Below are 22709 nucleotides of genomic sequence, written 5' to 3' on the forward strand. Positions count from 1 at the left end.
CGAGGCCGGGGTGGGACCCTGGCGAGGGCTGGAGGCACAGGGGGATTATCCTGGGGGGGTCGCTGGAGGACCTGAGGCCGGGTTGGGACCCTGGCGAGGGCTGGAGGCACAGGGGGGTGGTCCAGGGGGGGTCGCTGGAGGACGTGAGCCTGAGCTGGGACCCTGGGGAGGGTCTGGGCGGGAGGGGAGCTGCCCAGGGGGGTTCCCTGGAGGACGTGAGGCCGGGGTGGGACCCCGGGGAGAGGGGCAGCGGCGATGGCTCACCGGCTGAAGTGCCTTACTTTGAGCTGCAGTCGGACCCCGTTGCGGATCCCGCCGGCACACTCTCCGCCCACTCCTTCCCAGACTCGTACGAGGAAGGGCTGGAGCTGCCGGACGTGGACGACGCCCGCTTCCTGGAACCCCCCCTCCAGCGGCCGGGCCCCCTCTCCCAGCTGCTGGGCTCCCCCCATCTCCTGTGCGCCTCCCTGGCCCTCCTGGCTGCCTCATGCCCCAGCTCCCTCCTCCTCTTCTTCCTCCTGGTCATCTTGCTGGCTCTGTCCCAGCGCGGCTCGCAGACCCGCCTGGGCTCCCTGCTGCTGGCCCTGGAGCTGGTTGTGGTGGGTCTGGCCTCCTCCTATGTGCTGTTGCACCTGGTCTTCTCCGTCTCCACCTCCCTGTTCCTCTTCCTGGTGCGGACAGTCAGCGGCCTGAGTGTCCTGACTCTGAGCTGCCGCCTGTCCCTCTACTACGTCCCAGTGCTGCTGGGAGCCGCGTACTTCTTCACTTCCCCCGGCCTTTTCCTGTCTCTCTACCTGCTCATCGTGCTGGTGTTGCAGCCGGCTCGCCGCTGGGTCCGGGGTTTCCCCAGGAAAGGCCGCAGGCTCTGGGTGAAGCTGCTCCTGCGCCTGCCGCGGCCCGTCTTCCAGGCAGCGCAGCGATGCGGCCTGGCCAACGAGAGGAGCCTCTTCTCCGTCTTCCCCAAGGCCGGCAGGGGCACGTCCCGAAGCCGGCTGCCGGTCCTGACCCGAGGCCGGCCTCCCGTCGCCCCGGGGATCCGGCTCCGAGCGTCCAGGCTGGCCGCCGCGGCCAATGGACGTCTCTGCCGGCTGCTCGACGGCCTGGCGTCTCGCCTCCCCCCCGCCGCCCTGCGCTGCCTGCGGCAGGGGGGCCTGCTGAAGCCGAGGAAGCCCAGCCGCATCCCTCTGCTGCTGCCCCGGGAGAAACGAAAACCCAGGGTCCGCATGCGGTCCGGGGTCAGGCTCAGGTCAGGGGGCAGGGAACATGTCCGAAACTCTCTGAGGCGATCTGGTATCTGGATCCCCTGACGGCCTGACCGAGCGGCATTCCGATATCTATATCCCTCGTGGGTCTGAGACTCTCCGAGGCGCCTTGGTATCTGGATCCCCTGACGGTCTGACCGAGCGGCGTTCCGATAACTAAATCCCTCGTGGGTCTGAGACTCTCCGAGGCGCCTTGGTATCTGGATCCCCTGCGGGTCCGAGACTCTCCGAGGCGCCTTGGTATCTGGATCCCCTGACGGTCTGACCGAGCGGCGTTCCGATAACTAAATCCCTCGTGGGTCTGAGACTCTCCGAGGCACCTTGGTATCTGGATCCCCAGAGGCTCCGAGACTCTCCGAGGGGCCTTGGTATCTGGATCTCTTGAGGTCTAAGTGAACCTCGCTCTGGTGACTGCGAAAGTGTCTGGGACGGGGTGACGGAGTCTGTCTGGGGTGGAGTGTATGAGGGGGTCTGTCTGGGATGGAGTCTGGTTGAGGGTCTGGGACAGGGTGTATGACGGAGTCTGTCTGGGAACGGAGTGTATGACGGAGTCTGGGAACGGAGTCTGTCTGGGAACGGAGTGTATGACGGAGTCTAGGAACGGAGTGTATGACGGAGTCTGGGAACGGAGTCTGTCTGGGACGGAGTGTATGACGGAGTCTGGGAACGGAGTCTGGGAACGGAGTCTGGGAACGGAGTCTGTCTGGGACGGAGTGTATGACGGAGTCTGGGAACGGAGTGTATGACGGAGTCTGGGATGACAGAGTCTGTCTGGGAACGGAGTCTGTCTGGGAACGGAGTCTGTCTGGGAACGGAGTGTATGAAAGGATCTGTGATGGGGTTAGTGACGGGGTCTCAGACAGAGTCTGGGACAGAGTCTGGGCTCCTGCTGCCTGTCTGTTCACAGTCTGGGATGGTGTCTGGGACGGTGTCTGGGCTCCCGCTGCCTGTCTGTATACAGTCTGGGACAGTGTCTGGGACGGAGTGTATGACGGTGTCTGGGATGGTGTCTGGGACGGAGTCTGGGCTTCCGCTGCCTGTCTGTTTACAGTCTGGGACGGTGTGTATGACGGTGTCTGGGAGAGGGTTAATGACGGGGTCTGGGATGGAGTCTGGGCTCCCGCTGTCTGTTTACAGTCTGTGACGGTGTGTATGATGGTGTCTGGGACGGTGTCTGGGCTCCCACTGCCTGTTTACAGTCTGGGAGGGTGTCTGGGGCTCCCGCTGCCTTCTGTTTACAGTCTGGGACGGTGTCTGGGACGGTGTCTGGGGCTCCCGTTGCCTTCTGTTTACAGTCTGGGACGGTGTCTGGGCTCCCGCTGCCCGTTTACAGTCTGGGACGGTGTCTGGGACGGTGTCTGGGACGGTGTCTGGGGTTCCCGCTGCCTTCTGTTTACAGTTGTGTTATTTTCATTAATCCATTCTCCATATTAAATTATGATTTGTTGATTTATTTTCTGTACTGGTTACCCTGGTTAGCCTAGTTATCCTGGTTATCCTAGTTACCCTGGTTATCCTGGTTACCTGGTTATCCTGGTTATTCTATTAATTTGTTAATTTCTGTGTGGCTATTTGTGTTTTTGGATTTATTTTAAATAAACGTTATCAGATTTGTTTAATCTTCATTGTGACATCAGCGGATTTATTTCATTGGGAATAGTCGGATATCCTGGGAATGTCGGGGAGGGAGGGAGGGGTTCGGGAAATGCCGGAGGGAGGGGTTTGGGGTGGGGAGCTGTTCTGGGACAGAGGGAGGGGTTCAGGGTGGGGAAGAGTCAGATATCCTGGAAATGCTGGAGATGGAGTGAGGGATTCGGGGTATAGCGGAAATGGAGCAAGGGGAGATATCTGGGAATACTGCAGACAGAGGGAGGGGTTCGGGGTGGGGACAGAGGGAGGGGTTTGGGGTGGGGACAAAGATATCTGGGAATCCTGGATACAGAGGGACGGATTCGGGGAACTGGAGACAGAGCGAAGGGTTCGAGTTGGGGAGGGGGAGCTGTTCTAGGACAGAGGGAGAGGTTCGGGAAGGGGTGGAAGGGAGAGAGGTTGAGAGGAAGATTCATCATCACTGCAATGGACAGGTTTCAGACTGAGGCTGTGTGGGAGGCAGAGACGAATAATGACCAGCTCTCACCGGGGGTCACGGCCCCCCAGGGGCACCAGCTCTCCCCAGGGTACGGATCCCCCAACCCCCATGGGACAGGGTTCCTTCTCCTGATCACTGTCCAGTGAACCCTGGGTTAGAGAGAGAGGGGAAATCAGCCAGGGTTCCTGCTCCTGTAGTCCAGAAGTCAGTGAGGGTGGTGAGGTATTGGGGAAGGTATCAGGGTCAAGGGTGGGTACCGGTAGACAGGAAGGTGGGTTGAAGTGTGTCTACTTCAATGCAAGGAGCATCCGGAACAAGGTAGATGAACTTGGGGCGTGGATTGGTACTTGGGACTACGATGTTGCGGCCATTACGGAGACGTGGGTAGAACAAGGACAGGAATGGTTGTTGGACGTTCCGGGGTATAGATGTTTCAGTAAGTGTAGGGAAGCTGGTAAAAGAGGTGGAGGAGTGGCATTGTTAATCAAGGATAGTTTAACGGCTGCGGAAAGGCACTTCGAAGGGGATCTGCCTACAGAGGTAATATGGGCTGAGGTTAGGAATAGGAAAGGAGCGGTCACGTTGTTAGGAGTTTACTATAGGCCCCCAAATAGTAATAGAGATGTGGAGCAAGAAATTGCTAAGCAGATTATGGATAGGTGTGGGAGTCACAGGGTAGTTGTCATGGGGGACTTTAACTTTCCAAATATTGATTGGAACCTTTGTAGGTCAAATAGTTCGGATGGGGCAGTTTTTGTACAGTGTGTGCAGGAGGGTTTCCTGACACAATATGTGGATAGGCCAACAAGAGGTGAGGCCACATTGGATTTGGTACTGGGAAATGAACCGGGCCAAGTGTTAGATTTGGTTGTGGGAGAGCACTTTGGAGATAGTGACCACAATTCGGTGTCTTTTGTTATTGCAATGGAGAGGGATAGGGCCGTACGGCAGGGCAAGGCTTACAATTGGGGGAGAGGTAATTATGATGCGATTTGGCAAGAATTAGGGGGCATAAGATGGGAACAGAAACTGTCAGGGAAAGGCACTGATGAAAAGTGGAACTTTTTCAAGGAACAAATACTGGATGTCCTTGATAGGTATGTCCCTGTCAGGCAGGGAGGAAATGGCCGAGTGAAGGAACCATGGTTCACGAAAGAGGTGGAATGTCTTGTGAAAAGGAAGAGGGAAGCTTATGTAGGGATGAGGAAACAAGGTTCAGATGGCTTGATTGAGGGTTACAAGTTAGCAAGGAATGAGCTGAAAAAGGGGCTTAGGAGAGCTAGGAGGGGACATGAGAAGTCCTTGGCGGGTCGGATCAAGGAAAACCCCAAGGCTTTTTACTCTTATGTGAGGAATAAAAGAATGACCAGGGTGAGGTTAGGGCCGGTCAAGGACAGTCGTGGGAACTTGTGTATGGAGTCAGTAGAGATAGGCGAGGTGATGAATGAATACTTTTCTTCAGGGTTCACCAAGGAGAGGGGCCATGTTTTTGAGGAAGAGAAGGTGTTACAGGCTAATAGGCTGGAGGAAATAGATGTTCGGAGGGAGCATGTACTGGCAGTTTTGAATAGACTGAAGGTCGATAAGTCCCCTGGGCCTGATGAAATATATCCTAGGATTCTTTGGGAGGCAAGGGATGAGATTGCAGAGCCTATGGCTTTGATCTTTGGGTCTCACTGTCCACGGGGATGGTGCCAGAGGACTGGAGAATGGCGAATATTGTTCCTCGGTTTAAGAAAGGGAATAGAAATGACCCTGGTAATTATAGACCGGTTAGTCTGACTTCGGTGGTTGGTAAATTGATGGAAAAGGTCCTTAGGGATGGGATTTACGACCATTTAGAAAGATGCGGATTAATCCGGGATAGTCAGCATGGATTCGTGGAGGGCAAGTCGTGCCTCACAAATTTGATAGAATTTTTTGAGGAGGTAACTAAGTGTGTTGATGAAGGTAGGGCAGTTGATGTCATATACATAGATTTTAGTAAGGCGTTTGATAAGGTCCCCCATGGTCGGCTTATGATGAAAGTGAGGAGGTGTGGGATAGAGGGAAAGTTGGCCGATTGGATAGGTAACTGGCTGTCTGATCGAAGACAGAGGGTGGTGGTGGATGGAAAATTTTCAGATAGGAGGCAGGTTGCTAGCGGAGTGCCGCAGGGATCAGTGCTTGGTCCTCTGCTATTTGTGATTTTTATTAATGACTTAGAGGAGGGGGCTGAAGGGTGGATCAGTAAATTTGCTGATGACATCAAGATTGGTGGAGTAGTGGATGAGGTGGAGGGCTGTTGTAGGCTGCAAAGAGACATAGATAGGATGCAAAGCTGGGCTGAAAAATGGCAAATGGAGTTTAACCCTGATAAATGTGAGGTGATTCATTTTGGTCGGACTAATTTAAATGTGGATTACAGGGTCAAAGGTAGGGTTCTGAAGACTGTGGAGGAACAGAGAGATCTTGGGGTCCATATCCACAGATCTCTAAAGGTTGCCACTCAAGTGGATAGAGCTGTGAAGAAGGCCTATAGTGTGTTAGCTTTTATTAACGGGGGTTGGAGTTTAAGAGCCGTGGGGTTATGCTGCAACTGTACAGGACCTTGGTGAGACCACATTTGGAATATTGTGTGCAGTTCTGGTCACCTCACTATAAGAAGGATGTGGAAGCGCTGGAAAGAGTGCAGAGGAGATTTACCAGGATGCTGCCTGGTTTGGAGGGTAGGTCATATGAGGAAAGGTTGAGGGAGCTAGGGCTGTTCTCTCTGGAGCGGAGGAGGCTGAGGGGAGACTTAATAGAGGTTTATAAAATGATGAAGGGGATAGATCGAGTGAACGTTCAAAGACTATTCCCTCGGGTGGATGGAGCTATTACAAGGGGGCATAACTATAGGGTTCATGGTGCGAGATACAGGAAGGATATCAGAGGTAGGTTCTTTACGCAGAGAGTGGTTGGGGTGTGGAATGGACTGCCTGCAGTGATAGTGGAGTCAGACACTTTAGGAACATTTAAGCGGTTATTGGATAGGCACATGGAGCACACCAGGATGGTAGGGAGTGGGATAGCTTGATCTTGGTTTCAGATAAAGCTCGGCACAACATCGTGGGCCGAAGGGCCTGTTCTGTGCTGTACTGTTCTATGTTTCTATGATCCCTGTCCAGTGATCCCTGGGTTAGAGAGAGAGAGAGAGGGGAAATCAGCCAGGGATCCTGCTCCTGATCACTGACCAGTGACCCTTGTCCTGGGGATGGTGATCCAGTGGATCCCCTCCAGGCTGTTGATCATCCATCGAGGTTGTGATGAATGTTTTCTCTTATCCACCTCTCTTTCCCCCTTTCACCACCACCCTGGCCCTTCTCTGGCTCCCCCCACTCTGCACTCCCTCTTTCTCTCTCTCCACTTCCTCCGTCTCTCCCACACACACTCTCTCTCTCTTGTCCTTGCGCCCTCGCTAAACCTCCCTTTTCATTGCTCTCACGCACACTCTCTCCCCTTGCTGTCTTGACCCTCACTCTTTTTCCTGACACACTCTCACTCTGGCTCTCTGCCTGCCCTCTCTCCACCCTCTCTCCCCTTGCTGTGTTGTCTCTCTCGCTCTCTGTCCATCTCTTTCTCTGTCTGTGTCACTCTCTCTCTCCCTGTCTCTCTGTCTCTCTCTCTGTCTCTCTCTGTCTCTCTCTCTCTGTCTCTCTCTGTCTCTCTCTGTCTCTCTCTCTCTGTCTCTCTCTCTGTCTCTCTCTCTGTCTCTCTCTGTCTCTCTCTCTCTGTCTCTCTCTCTGTCTCTCTCTCTGTCTCTCTCTCTCTCTCTGTCTCTCTCTCCCTGTCTCTCTCTCTCCCTGTCTCTCTCTCCCTGTCTCTCTCTCCCTGTCTCTCTCTCCCTGTCTCTCTCTCTCTCTGTCTCTCTCTCTCTCTCCGTCTCTCTCTCCCTGTCTCTCTCTCTCTCTGTCTCTGTCTCTCTCTCTCTGTGTCTCTCTCTGTCTCTGTCTCTCTCCATGTCTCTCTGTCTCTCTCTCTCTGTGTGTCTCTCTCTCTCTCTCTCTCTGTCTCTCTCTCTGTCTCTCTCTCTCTGTCTCTGTCTCTCTCTGTCTCTCTCTCTCTCTCTGTCTCTCTCTCTGTCTCTCTCTCTCTCTGTCTCTCTCTCTCTCTGTCTCTCTCTCTCTCTGTCTCTCTCTCTCTGTCTCTCTCTGTCTCTCTCTGTCTCTCTCTCCCTGTCTCTCTCTCCCTGTCTCTCTCTCCCTGTCTCTCTCTCCCTGTCTCTCTCTCCCTGTCTCTCTCTCCCTGTCTCTCTCTCCCTGTCTCTCTCTCTCTCTGTCTCTCTCTCTCTCTCTCCGTCTCTCTCTCCCTGTCTCTCTCTCTCTCTGTCTCTGTCTCTCTCTCTCTGTGTCTCTCTCTGTCTCTGTCTCTCTCCATGTCTCTCTGTCTCTCTCTCTCTGTGTGTCTCTCTCTCTCTCTGTCTCTCTCTCTCTGTCTCTCTCTGTCTCTCTCTCTCTCTGTCTCTCTCTCTGTCTCTCTCTCTCTCTGTCTCTCTCTCTCTCTGTCTCTCTCTCTCTCTGTCTCTCTCTCTCTCTGTCTCTCTCTCTCTCTGTCTCTCTCTCTCTCTGTCTCTCTCTCTCTCTGTCTCTCTCTCTCTTGTCTCTCTCTCTCTCTGTCTCTCTCTCTCTCTGTCTCTCTCTCTCTCTCTGTCTCTCTCTCTCTCTCTGTCTCTCTCTCTCTCTCTCTCTGTCTCTCTCTCTCTCTCTGTCTCTCTCTGTCTCTCTCTGTCTCTCTCTCTCTCTGTCTCTCTGTCTCTCACACCCCACCCTTTCCCTGGGCCCACTCCCTTGCCCTCCCAGTCGAAGGAGTTACAGATTAAGAAACAATTCCAGGACACGTGTAAGATTCAGACGCGACAGTACAAAGCTCTACGCAACCACCTGCTGGAGACCACGGTGAAGAGTGAACACAAGGCTGTTCTCAAACGACTGAAGGAGGAACAGACTCGGAAACTGGCGATCCTCGCCGAACAGTATGACCACAGCATCAACGAGATGCTGTCCACTCAGGCGGTGAGTGTCGGGGGGTGGGGGAGTCGGCGGTGCCCATGGGGGGGTCTGTAGCCGTGGGGGGGGGTCTGTACCCGTGAGGGGGGGTCTGTACCCTCACAGGGAGAGTCGGTACCCATCCTGTACCCCTGGGGAGAATCATAGAATCCCTACAGTGCAAAAGGAGACCATTCGGCCCATCGAGTCTGCACCGACCACAATCCCACCCAGACCCTATCCCCGTAGCTCCACACATTTACCCTGCTAATCCCCCTGACTCTAAGGGGCAATTTAGCACGGCCAATCCCCCAAACCCGCACATCTTTCGGACTGTGGGGGGAAACAGGAGCACCCGGAGGAAACCCACACAGACACGGGGAGAATGCGCAGACTCCGCACAGGCAGTGACCCGAGCCGGGAATCGAACCCGGGTCCCTGGAGCCATGAGGCAGCAGCGCTAACCCCACTGTGCTACCCTTCCCCTTTGTAACACAACCCTACCCCACCCGCCACTTTGTTGGACTCTTTTGTACTTTGCCCCAGTCTCGGGTAACAAACCGGAGATGATTCCCTCGTTGACAGCTGCTGCCTCACAGCACCATGTGTGGTCACGTACCCCCTCCGGGGAGACTTGCCGGGGGAGAGTCGGTGCTTGGGGAGGAAGACCTGTACCCATCCCGGGAGAGTCAGTGCTTGAGGGGGAAGACCTGTACCCATCGCGGGAGAGTCGGTGCTTGAGGGGGAAGATCTGTACCCACCCCGGGGAGAGTCGGTGCTTGGGGAGGAAGACCTGTACCCATCGCGGGAGAGTCGGTGCTTGAGGGGGAAGATCTGTACCCACCCCGGGAGAGTCGGTGCTTGGGGAGGAAGACCTGTACCCATCCCGGGAGAGTCGGTGCTTGAGGGGGAAGATCTGTACCCACCCCGGGAGAGTCGGTGCTTGGGGAGGAAGACCTGTACCCATCCCGGGAGAGTCGGTGCTTGGGGAGGAAGACCTGTACCCATCCCGGGAGAGTCGGTGCTTGAGGGGGAAGATCTGTACCCATCGCGGGAGAGTCGGTGCTTGGGGAGGAAGATCTGTACCCACCCCGGGAGAGTCGGTGCTTGGGGGGGAAGATCTGTACCCACCCCGGGAGAGTCGGTGCTTGAGGGGGAAGATCTGTACCCACCCCGGGAGAGTCGGTGCTTGGGGGGGAAGATCTGTACCCACCCCGGGAGAGTCGGTGCTTGAGGGGGAAGATCTGTACCCATCCCGGGAGAGTCGGTGTTTGGGGGGAAGACCTGTACCCACCCCGGGAGAGTCGGTGCTTGGGGGGGAAGATCTGTACCCACCCCGGGAGAGTCGGTGCTTGGTGGGGAAGACCTGTACCCATCGCGGGAGAGTCGGTGCTTGGGGAGGAAGACCTGTACCCATCCCGGGAGAGTCGGTGCTTGGGGGGGAAGATCTGTACCCACCCCGGGAGAGTCGGTGCTTGAGGGGGAAGATCTGTACCCATCCCGGGAGAGTCGGTGTTTGGGGGGAAGACCTGTACCCACCCCGGGAGAGTCGGTGCTTGGGGGGGAAGATCTGTACCCACCCCGGGAGAGTCGGTGCTTGGTGGGGAAGACCTGTACCCATCGCGGGAGAGTCGGTGCTTGGGGGGAAGATCTGTACCCACCCCGGGAGAGTCGGTGCTTGGGGGGGAAGATCTGTACCCACCCCGGGAGAGTCGGTGCTTGGGGGGGAAGATCTGTACCCACCCCGGGAGAGTCGGTGCTTGGGGGGGAAGATCTGTACCCACCCCGGGAGAGTCGGTGGTTGGGGGGGAAGATCTGTACCCACCCCGGGAGAGTCGGTGCTTGAGGGGGAAGATCTGTACCCACCCCGGGAGAGTCGGTGCTTGAGGGGGAAGATCTGTACCCACCCCGGGAGAGTCGGTGCTTGAGGGGGAAGACCTGTACCCACCCCGGGAGAGTCGGTGCTTGGGGGGGAAGATCTGTACCCACCCCGGGAGAGTCGGTGCTTGGGGGGGAAGACCTGTACCCATCGCGGGAGAGTCGGTGCTTGAGGAGGAAGATCTGTACCCACCCCGGGGAGAGTCGGTGCTTGGGGAGGAAGACCTGTACCCATCCCGGGAGAGTCGGTGCTTGGGGGGAAGACCTGTACCCACCCCGGGAGAGTCGGTGTTTGGGGGGGAAGACCTGTACCCACCCCGGGAGAGTCGGTGCTTGAGGAGGAAGATCTGTACCCATCCCGGGGAGAGTCGGTGTTTGGGGGGGAAGACCTGTACCCATCCCGGGAGAGTCGGTGCTTGAGGAGGAAGATCTGTACCCATCCCGGGGAGAGTCGGTGCTTGAGGGGGAAGACCTGTACCCATCCCGGGAGAGTCGGTGTTTGGGGGGGAAGACCTGTACCCACCCCGGGAGAGTCGGTGCTTGGGGGGGAAGATCTGTACCCATCCCGGGAGAGTCGGTGTTTGGGGGGAAGATCTGTACCCACCCCGGGAGAGTCGGTGCTTGAGGGGGAAGATCTGTACCCACCCCGGGAGAGTCGGTGCTTGGGGGGGGAAGATCTGTACCCATCCCGGGAGAGTCGGTGCTTGGTGGGGAAGACCTGTACCCATCGCGGGAGAGTCGGTGCTTGGGGAGGAAGACCTGTACCCACCCCGGGAGAGTCGGTGCTTGGGGGGGAAGATCTGTACCCATCCCGGGAGAGTCGGTGCTTGGGGGGAAGATCTGTACCCACCCCGGGAGAGTCGGTGCTTGGGGGGGAAGATCTGTACCCACCCCGGGAGAGTCGGTGCTTGGGGGGGAAGATCTGTACCCACCCCGGGAGAGTCGGTGCTTGGGGGGGGAAGATCTGTACCCACCCCGGGAGAGTCGGTGCTTGGGGGGGAAGATCTGTACCCACCCCGGGAGAGTCGGTGCTTGAGGGGGAAGATCTGTACCCACCCCGGGAGAGTCGGTGCTTGAGGGGGAAGATCTGTACCCACCCCGGGAGAGTCGGTGCTTGAGGGGGAAGACCTGTACCCACCCCGGGAGAGTCGGTGCTTGGGGGGGAAGATCTGTACCCACCCCGGGAGAGTCGGTGCTTGGGGGGGAAGACCTGTACCCATCGCGGGAGAGTCGGTGCTTGAGGAGGAAGATCTGTACCCACCCCGGGGAGAGTCGGTGCTTGGGGAGGAAGACCTGTACCCATCCCGGGAGAGTCGGTGCTTGGGGGGAAGACCTGTACCCACCCCGGGAGAGTCGGTGTTTGGGGGGGAAGACCTGTACCCACCCCGGGAGAGTCGGTGCTTGAGGAGGAAGATCTGTACCCATCCCGGGAGAGTCGGTGTTTGGGGGGGAAGACCTGTACCCACCCCGGGAGAGTCGGTGCTTGGGGGGGAAGATCTGTACCCATCCCGGGAGAGTCGGTGTTTGGGGGGAAGATCTGTACCCACCCCGGGGAGAGTCGGTGCTTGAGGGGGAAGATCTGTACCCACCCCGGGGAGAGTCGGTGCTTGGGGGGGAAGATCTGTACCCACCCCGGGAGAGTCGGTGCTTGCGGGGGATGATCTGTACCCATCCCGGGAGAGTCGGTGCTTGCGGGGGAAGATCTGTACCCATCCCGGGAGAGTCGGTGCTTGGGGGGGAAGATCTGTACCCATCCCGGGAGAGTCGGTGCTTGAGGGGGAAGATCTGTACCCATCCCGGGAGAGTCGGTGCTTGGGGAGGAAGATCTGTACCCATCCCGGGAGAGTCGGTGCTTGAGGGGGAAGATCTGTACCCATCCCGGGAGAGTCGGTGCTTGGGGGGAAGATCTGTACCCACCCCGGGAGAGTCGGTGCTTGAGGGGGAAGATCTGTACCCACCCCGGGAGAGTCGGTGTTTGAGGGGGAAGATCTGTACCCACCCCGGGAGAGTCGGTGCTTGAGGGGGAAGATCTGTACCCATCCCGGGAGAGTCGGTGTTTGAGGGGGAAGATCTGTACCCACCCCGGGAGAGTCGGTGCTTGAGGGGGAAGATCTGTACCCATCCCGGGAGAGTCGGTGCTTGAGGGGGAAGATCTGTACCCACCCCGGGAGAGTCGGTACTTGAGGGGAAGATCTGTACCCACCCCGGGAGAGTCGGTACTTGAGGGGGAAGATCTGTACCCATCCCGGGAGAGTCGGTGCTTGGGGGGAAGATCTGTACCCACCCCGGGAGAGTCGGTGCTTGAGGGGAAGATCTGTACCCATCCCGGGAGAGTCGGTGCTTGGGGGGAAGATCTGTACCCACCCCGGGAGAGTCGGTGCTTGGTGGGGAAGACCTGTACCCACCCCGGGAGAGTCGGTGCTTGGTGGGGAAGACCTGTACCCACCCCGGGAGAGTCGGTGCTTGGTGGGGAAGACCTGTACCCATCCCGGGAGAGTCGGTGCTTGGGGGGGAAGATCTGTACCCACCCCGGGAGAGTCGGTGCTTGGGGGGGAGTGCAGGGAAATGTAAACATTTCCTTCCATGTCGTGGGTCCTTGTACGAGTTGTGTTTTGCCGGGTGCCAGTTCAATCATATTTAAGAATATAATATTAAGGGTGAGACGCTTGGCAGTGTGGAAGATCAGAAGGATCTTGGGGTCCGGGTTCATAGGACGCTCAAAGCAGCGTCGCAGGTAGAGGCTGTGGTTAAGAAGGCGTATGGAATTCTGGCCTTCATCAATAGAGGAATTGAGTTTAGAAATCGGGAGATAATGCTGCAGCTGTATAGGACCCTGGTCAGACCCCACCTGGAGTACTGTGCCCAGTTCTGGTCGCCTCATTACAGAAAGGATGTGGAAGCCATAGAACGGGTGCAGAGGAGATTTACAAGGATGTTGCCTGGATTAGGTGGCATGCCTTATGAGGATAGGCTGAGGGAGCTCGGTCTATTCTCCTTGGAGAGGCGAAGGATGAGAGGTGACCTGATAGAGGTGTATAAGATGTTGAGAGGTAGAGATCGGGTGGATTCTCAGAGGCTTTTTCCCAGGGTGGAAATGGTTGCTACGAGAGGACACAGGTTTAGGGTGCTGGGGAGTAGGTACAGAGGAGATGTCAGGGGTAAGTTTTTCACTCAGAGGGTGTGTGGAATCGGCTGCCGGTAGTGGAGGTGGAGCCGGATTCGATACGGTCTTTTAAGAGACTTTTGGATAAGTTCATGGAGGTGAGTGAGATAGAGGGTTATGGGTAAGCCTAGTAGGTAGGGACATGTTCGGGGCAACTTGTGGGCCGAAGGGGCTGTTTGTGCTGTAGCTTTTCTATGTTCTAATCTCCGCCTTCCCTGCTCCAGCTGAGACTGGACGAGACGCAGGAATCGGAATACCAGGTTCTCCGAGTACAGCTCCAACAGGAACTGGAGTTACTAAACGCCTACCAGAGTAAGATCAAAATGCACAGTGAGACTCAACATGAACGCGAGATCAAGGAGCTGGAACAGCGAGTGTCCATCCGGAGAGCACTGCTAGAGCAACGGGTAAGGACCGAGGGCCAGTGTCCGAGGGAGGGAGGGTCAGTGTTCGAGGGAGGGAGGGTCAGTGTTCGAGGGAAGGAGGGTCAGTGTCTGAGGGAGGGAGGGCCAGTGTTAACTCATCGTTACAGCTGAGTCGGATCGATAGTTTAACACATCGTTATAGCTGAGTCGGATCGATAGTTTAACACATCGTTATAGCTGAGTCGGATCGATAGTTTAACACATCGTTATAGCTGAGTCGGATCGATAGTTTAACACATCGTTATAGCTGAGTCGGATCGATAGTTAACACATCGTTATAGCTGAGTAGGATCGATAGTTTAACACATCGTTATAGCTGAGTAGGATCGATAGTTTAACACATCGTTATAGCTGAGTAGGATCGATAGTTTAACACATCGTTATAGCTGAGTAGGATCGATAGTTTAACACATCATTATAGCTGAGTCGGATCGATAGTTTAACACATCGTTATAGCTGAGTAGGATCGATAGTTTAACACATCGTTATAGCTGAGTCGGATCGATAGTTTAACACATCGTTATAGCTGAGTAGGATCGATAGTTTAACACATCGTTATAGCTGAGTCGGATCGATAGTTAACACATCGTTATAGCTGAGTCGGATCGATAGTTTAACACATCGTTATAGCTGAGTAGGATCGATAGTTAACACATCGTTATAGCTGAGTCGGATCGATAGTTTAACACATCGTTATAGCTGAGTAGGATCGATAGTTTAACACATCGTTATAGCTGAGTCGGATCGATAGTTTAACACATCGTTACAGCTGAGTAGGATCGATAGTTTAACACATCGTTACAGCTGAGTAGGATCGATAGTTTAACACATCGTTATAGCTGAGTCGGATCGATAGTTTAACACATTGTTACAGTTGAGTCGGTTCGATAGTTTAACACATCGTTATAGCTGAGTAGGATCGATAGTTAACACATCGTTATAGCTGAGTAGGATCGATAGTTTAACACATCGTTATAGCTGAGTAGGATCGATAGTTTAACACATCGTTATAGCTGAGTAGGATCGATAGTTAACACATCGTTATAGCTGAGTAGGATCGATAGTTTAACACATCGTTATAGCTGTGTCGGATCGATAGTTTAACACATCGTTATAGCTGTGTCGGATCGATAGTTTAACACATCGTTATAGCTGAGTCGGATCGATAGTTTAACACATCGTTATAGCTGAGTCGGATCGATAGTTTAACACATCGTTATAGCTGAGTCGGATCGATAGTTAACACATCGTTATAGCTGAGTAGGATCGATAGTTTAACACATCGTTATAGCTGAGTAGGATCGATAGTTTAACACATCGTTATAGCTGAGTAGGATCGATAGTTAACACATCGTTATAGCTGAGTAGGATCGATAGTTTAACACATCGTTACAGCTGAGTCGGATCGATAGTTTAACACATCGTTATAGCTGAGTCGGATCGATAGTTTAACACATCGTTATAGCTGAGTCGGATCGATAGTTTAACACATCGTTATAGCTGAGTCGGATCGATAGTTTAACACATCGTTATAGCTGAGTCGGATCGATAGTTAACACATCGTTATAGCTGTGTCGGATCGATAGTTTAACACATCGTTATAGCTGAGTCGGATCGATAGTTTAACACATCGTTATAGCTGAGTCGGATCGATAGTTTAACACATCGTTACAGTTGAGTCGGATCGATAGTTTAACACATCGTTATAGCTGAGTCGGATCGATAGTTTAACACATCGTTATAGCTGAGTCGGATCGATAGTTTAACACATCGTTACAGTTGAGTCGGATCGATAGTTTAACACATCGTTATAGCTGAGTCGGATCGATAGTTTAACACATCGTTATAGCTGAGTCGGATCGATAGTTTAACACATCGTTACAGTTGAGTCGGATCGATAGTTTAACACATCGTTATAGCTGAGTCGGATCGATAGTTTAACACATCGTTACAGTTGAGTCGGATCGATAGTTTAACACATCGTTATAGCTGAGTAGGATCGATAGTTAACACATCGTTATAGCTGAGTTGGATCGATAGTTTAACACATCGTTATAGCTGAGTCGGATCGATAGTTTAACACATCGTTATAGCTGAGTCGGATCGATAGTTTAACACATCGTTATAGCTGAGTCGGATCGATAGTTTAACACATTGTTATAGCTGAGTCGGATCGATAGTTTAACACATCGTTATAGCTGAGTCGGATCGATAGTTTAACACATCGTTATAGCTGAGTCGGATCGATAGTTTAACACATCGTTATAGCTGAGTCGGATCGATAGTTTAACACATCGTTACAGTTGAGTCGGATCGATAGTTTAACACATCGTTATAGCTGAGTAGGATCGATAGTTTAACACATCGTTATAGCTGAGTAGGATCGATAGTTTAACACATCGTTATAGCTGAGTCGGATCGATAGTTTAACACATCGTTACAGTTGAGTCGGATTGATAGTTTAACACATCGTTACAGCTGAGTAGGATCGATAGTTTAACACATCGTTATAGCTGAGTCGGATCGATAGTTTAACACATCGTTATAGCTGAGTAGGATCGATAGTTTAACACATCGTTATAGCTGAGTAGGATCGATAGTTTAACACATCGTTACAGCTGAGTCGGATCGATAGTTTAACACATCGTTATAGCTGAGTCGGATCGATAGTTTAACACATCGTTATAGCTGAGTTGGATCGATAGTTTAACACATCGTTATAGCTGAGTAGGATCGATAGTTTAACACATCGTTATAGCTGAGTAGGATCGATAGTTAACACATCGTTATAGCTGAGTCGGATCGATAGTTTAACACATCGTTATAGCTGAGTCGGATCGATAGTTTAACACATCGTTATAGCTGAGTCGGATCGATAGTTTAACACATCGTTATAGCTGAGTCGGATCGATAGTTTAACACATCGTTATAGCTGAGTAGGATCGATAGTTTAACACATCGTTATAGCTGAGTCGGATCGATAGTTTAACACATCGTTATAGCTGAGTCGGATCGATAGTTTAACACATCGTTATAGCTGAGTCGGATCGATAGTTTAACACATCGTTATAGCTGAGTCGGATCGATAGTTTAACACATCGTTATAGCTGAGTCGGATCGATAGTTCAACACATCGTTATAGCTGAGTCGGATCGATAGTTTAACACATCGTTATAGCTGTGTCGGATCGATAGTTTAACACATCGTTATAGCTGAGTCGGATCGATAGTTTAACACATCGTTATAGCTGAGTAGGATCGATAGTTTAACACATCGTTATAGCTGAGTCGGATCGATAGTTTAACACATCGTTATAGCTGAGTCGGATCGATAGTTTAACACATCGTTATAGCTGAGTAGGATCGATAGTTTAACACATCGTTATAGCTGAGTCGGATCGATAGTTAACACATCGTTATAGCTGAGTAGGATCGATAGTTAACACATCGTTATAGCTGAGTCGGATCGATAGTTTAACACATCGTTATAGCTGAGTAGGATCGATAGTTTAACACATCGTTATAGCTGAGTCGGATCGATAGTTTAACACATCGTTACAGCTGAGTAGGATCGATAGTTTAACACATCGTTACAGCTGAGTAGGATCGATAGTTTAACACATCGTTATAGCTGAGTCGGATCGATAGTTTAACACATTGTTACAGTTGAGTCGGTTCGATAGTTTAACACATCGTTATAGCTGAGTAGGATCGATAGTTAACACATCGTTATAGCTGAGTAGGATCGATAGTTTAACACATCGTTACAGCTGAGTAGGATCGATAGTTTAACACATCGTTATAGCTGAGTAGGATCGATAGTTAACACATCGTTATAGCTGAGTAGGATCGATAGTTTAACACATCGTTATAGCTGTGTCGGATCGATAGTTTAACACATCGTTATAGCTGAGTCGGATCGATAGTTTAACACATCGTTATAGCTGAGTCGGATCGATAGTTTAACACATCGTTATAGCTGAGTCGGATCGATAGTTAACACATCGTTATAGCTGTGTCGGATCGATAGTTTAACACATCGTTATAGCTGAGTCGGATCGATAGTTTAACACATCGTTATAGCTGAGTCGGATCGATAGTTAACACATCGTTATAGCTGTGTCGGATCGATAGTTTAACACATCGTTATAGCTGAGTCGGATCGATAGTTTAACACATCGTTATAGCTGAGTAGGATCGATAGTTTAACACATCGTTATAGCTGAGTAGGATCGATAGTTTAACACATCGTTACAGCTGAGTCGGATCGATAGTTTAACACATCGTTATAGCTGAGTAGAATCGATAGTTTAACACATCGTTATAGCTGAGTAGGATCGATAGTTTAACACATCGTTATAGCTGAGTCGGATCGATAGTTTAACACATCGTTATAGCTGAGTCGGATCGATAGTTTAACACATCGTTATAGCTGAGTAGGATCGATAGTTTAACACATCGTTATAGCTGAGTAGGATCGATAGTTTAACACATCGTTACAGCTGTGTCGGATCGATAGTTTAACACATCGTTATAGCTGAGTAGGATCGATAGTTTAACACATCGTTACAGCTGAGTCGGATCGATAGTTTAACACATCGTTATAGCTGAGTAGGATCGATAGTTTAACACATCGTTACAGCTGTGTCGGATCGATAGTTTAACACATCGTTACAGCTGTGTCGGATCGATAGTTTAACACATCGTTATAGCTGAGTCGGATCGATAGTTTAACACATCGTTATAGCTGAGTCGGATCGATAGTTTAACACATCGTTATAGCTGAGTCGGATCGATAGTTAACACATCGTTATAGCTGTGTCGGATCGATAGTTTAACACATCGTTATAGCTGAGTCGGATCGATAGTTTAACACATCGTTATAGCTGAGTCGGATCGATAGTTTAACACATCGTTATAGCTGAGTCGGATCGATAGTTTAACACATCGTTATAGCTGAGTAGGATCGATAGTTTAACACATCGTTATAGCTGAGTAGGATCGATAGTTTAACACATCGTTATAGCTGAGTCGGATCGATAGTTTAACACATCGTTATAGCTGAGTAGGATCGATAGTTTAACACATCGTTATAGCTGAGTCGGATCGATAGTTTAACACATCGTTACAGTTGAGTCGGATCGATAGTTTAACACATCGTTATAGCTGAGTAGGATCGATAGTTTAACACATCGTTATAGCTGAGTAGGATCGATAGTTTAACACATCGTTATAGCTGAGTTGGATCGATAGTTTAACACATCGTTATAGCTGAGTAGGATCGATAGTTTAACACATCGTTATAGCTGAGTAGGATCGATAGTTTAACACATCGTTACAGTTGAGTCGGATCGATAGTTTAACACATCGTTATAGCTGAGTCGGATCGATAGTTTAACACATCGTTATAGCTGAGTAGGATCGACAGTTTAACACATCGTTATAGCTGAGTTGGATCGATAGTTTAACACATCGTTATAGCTGAGTAGGATCGACAGTTTAACACATCGTTATAGCTGAGTAGGATCGATAGTTTAACACATCGTTATAGCTGAGTAGGATCGATAGTTTAACACATCGTTATAGCTGAGTAGGATCGATAGTTTAACACATCGTTATAGCTGAGTAGGATCGATAGTTTAACACATCGTTATAGCTGAGTAGGATCGATAGTTTAACACATCGTTATAGCTGAGTCGGATCGATAGTTTAACACATCGTTATAGCTGAGTCGGATCGATAGTTTAACACATCGTTATAGCTGAGTAGGATCGACAGTTTAACACATCGTTATAGCTGAGTAGGATCGATAGTTTAACACATCGTTATAGCTGAGTCGGATCGATAGTTTAACACATCGTTATAGCTGAGTAGGATCGATAGTTTAACACATCGTTATAGCTGTGTCGGATCGATAGTTTAACACATCGTTATAGCTGAGTCGGATCGATAGTTTAACACATCGTTATAGCCAGACATATGCAGACATTGGCTTTTAACATCGCATTGATTCATAGAATGGATAGCTTGCCCAAAGGAGGCAGAGAGTGGGTATAGATGGGTCCTTTTCTAATTGGAGGTCGGTCACCAGTGGTGTGCCCCAGGGATCTGTTCTGGGACCCTTGCTGTTTGTCATTTTCAGAAATGACCTGGATGAGGAAGCGGAGGGATGGGTTGGTAAGTTTGCCGACGACACGAAGGTTGGTGGGGTTGTGGATAGTCTGGAGGGATGTCAGAAGTTACAGAGGGACATAGATAGGATGCAAGACTGGGCGGAGAAGTGGCAGATGGACTTCAACCCAGATAAATGCGTCGTGGTCCATTTTGGCAGGTCAAATGGGATGAAGGAGTACAATATAAAGGGAAAGACTCTCAGTACGGTAGAGGATCAGAAGGACCTTGGGGTCCGGGTCCATAGGACTCTAAAATTGGCCCCGCAGGTGGGACGAGGTGGTTAACAAGGCGTATGGTGTGCTGGCCTTTATCAATCGAGGGATTGAGTTTAGGAGTCCGGGGATAATGATGCAGCTATATAAGACCCTCGTCAGACCCCACTTGGAGTACTGTGCTCAGTTCTGGTCGCCTCATTACAGGAAGGATGTGGAAATGATTGAAAGGGTGCAGAGGAGATTTACAAGGATGTTGCCTGGATTGAGTGGCACGCCTTATGAGGATAGGCTGAGGGAGCTCGGTCTTTTCTCCTTGGAGAGACGTAGGATGAGAGGAGACCTAATAGAGGTATATAAGATGTTGAGAGGCATAGATCGGGTGGACTCTCAGAGGCTTTTTCCCAGGGTGGAAATGTCTGCTACGAGAGGACACAGGTTTAAGGTGCTGGGGGGTAGGTACAGGGGAGATGTCAGGGGTAAGTTTTTCACACAGAGGGTGGTGGGCGAGTGGAATCGGCTGCCGTCAGTGGTGGTGGAGGCAAACTCAATAGGGTCTTTTAAGAGACTCCTGGATGAGTACATGGGACTTAATAGGATGGAGGGTTATAGGTCGTTCTAGAAGGTAGGGATGTGTTCGGCACAACTTGTGGGGCCAAAGGGCCTGTTTTGTGCTGTAGTTTTTCTATGTTTCTATTTCCTCCTTCAGTGAGTATCAGTGATTTAGTTTCGGTCTATACATACAGTAATTGGTTTTCCAGCATTTATGCATTCCCGTTCCCATTTGTGGCTAATCTCTTTATCAGACCCTATTGTCCCGGGTCTGTCCTTATCTTAAAAGTGCCTCAAGCCCTGGCTTCCTGCAGTATTTGTTCCCTGCATGTAAATAACTGTCTGTCCTTCATGTTTTAGTTTCAAGTAGCTGTCTGCGCTAAACGTCAGTGCCTGCTTAATGTCTCTCTCCCAGGAAACTGTTTATGTGCCAGGCAGCCATTTTATGGTTTTCCCCCAGTTCAGAGCGCCGGGTCGGGACTCAGAGCGCCGGGTCGAAGTTCAGAGCGCCGGGTCGAAGTTCAGAGCGCCGGGTCGGGGTTCAGAGCGCCGGGTCGGGGTTCAGAGCGCCGGGTCGGGGTTCAGAGCGCCGGGTCGGGGTTCAGAGCGCCGGGTCGGGACTCAGAGCGCCGGGTCGAAGTTCAGAGCGCCGGGTCGAAGTTCAGAGCGCCGGGTCGAAGTTCAGAGCGCCGGGTCGAAGTTCAGAGCGCCGGGTCGGGGTTCAGAGCGCCGGGTCGAAGTTCAGAGCGCTGGGTCACACTGCCGACACTAATCACCATTCTCTCCCGCAGATCGAGGAGGAGATGCTGACCTTACAGACGGAGCGGTCGGAGCGAATCCGGAGTTTATTGGAACGTCAGGCCCGGGAGATTGAAGCCTTTGATTCGGAGAGTTTGCGGCTGGGTTTCAGTAACATGGCTCTCAGTAACCTGCCCCCAGCATCCGCTTTCACCCATTCCTACCAGCTCAGTAACCCCGGATGGAGCTCCCGGCCTCCCCCACGAGGAGGCAGCCAGTGGAGCCATGGGGGCATGTCCAGCCCCGCTTCCGGCTCCGGTTCTGGCACCCCGCAGGTCTGGAGGCAGCCCCCAGTTCTGGCTCCAGGCTCCTGGGCTCACCCAGCTCCCGGGGCCAGTTCACGGGGTAGCAGCCTCGCTCTGCGTAACAGCCCCCAGGCCCTGCGGAGGACAGCGTCAGGGGGACAGGCAGAGGCTGGGATCAGTCGCAGCACCAGTGTAACGTCCCAGATCTCCAACGGCTCACAACTCTCCTACTCCTGACGCTGACCTCCGACAGGCTGGTCCCGGCAGTCCCTCCCCCCGAGGGGACCCTCCCCCTCTCCCTCTCCCGGCAACCCCCCCACCCCGAGCGGACACCCCCACCCCCACCCCGAGCGGACACCCCCCCCACCCCGACCCCCACCCCGAGCGGACACCCCCCACCCCCACCCCGAGCGGACACCCCCACCCCGAGCGGACAACCCCCCACCCTGACCCCCACCCCGACCCCCACCCCGAGCGGACACCGCCCCCCCACCCCGAGCGGACACCCCCTCCACCCCGACCCCCACCCCGAGCGGACACCCCCCCCCACCCTGACCCCCACCCCGAGCGGACACCCCCCCCACCCTGACCCCCACCCCGAGCGGACACCCCCCCACCCTGACCCCCACCCCGAGCGGACACCCTCCCCTCCCCGACCCCCACCCCGAGCGGCCCCCCCCCCCACCCTGACCCCCACCCCGAGCGGACACCCACCCCCCCACCCCGAGCGGACACCCACCCCCCCACCCCGAGCGGATACCCCCCCCGACCCCCACCCCGAGCGGACGCCCTCCCCTCCCCGACCCCCCCCCCCACCCCGAGCGGACGCCCTCCCCTCCCCCCCCCCCCCCATCCCGAGCGGACACCCCCCCCACCCTGACCCCCACCCCGAGCGGACACCCCCCC

At 52.8% G+C, this 22709-nt stretch overlaps 1 protein-coding gene across 1 annotated transcript; it reads left to right on the top strand.

Annotated features, from left to right (window-relative positions):
• Window positions 1-1804: 1804 nt before the first annotated feature.
• LOC144489882 (serine/threonine-protein kinase TAO2-like) lies at window positions 1805-22230 on the top strand. Its single transcript, XM_078207712.1, has 4 exons — window positions 1805-2002; window positions 8172-8384; window positions 13623-13805; window positions 21552-22230. Exons 1-4 carry the CDS (start codon window positions 1805-1807, stop codon window positions 22038-22040), a joined length of 1083 nt encoding a protein of 360 aa, XP_078063838.1. The 3' UTR covers window positions 22041-22230.
• The last annotated feature ends 479 nt before the right edge of the window (window positions 22231-22709 follow it).

This window comes from Mustelus asterias, unplaced genomic scaffold, assembly GCF_964213995.1.
Source record: "Mustelus asterias unplaced genomic scaffold, sMusAst1.hap1.1 HAP1_SCAFFOLD_2628, whole genome shotgun sequence".
In the NCBI taxonomy this organism is placed as follows: domain Eukaryota; kingdom Metazoa; phylum Chordata; class Chondrichthyes; order Carcharhiniformes; family Triakidae; genus Mustelus; species Mustelus asterias.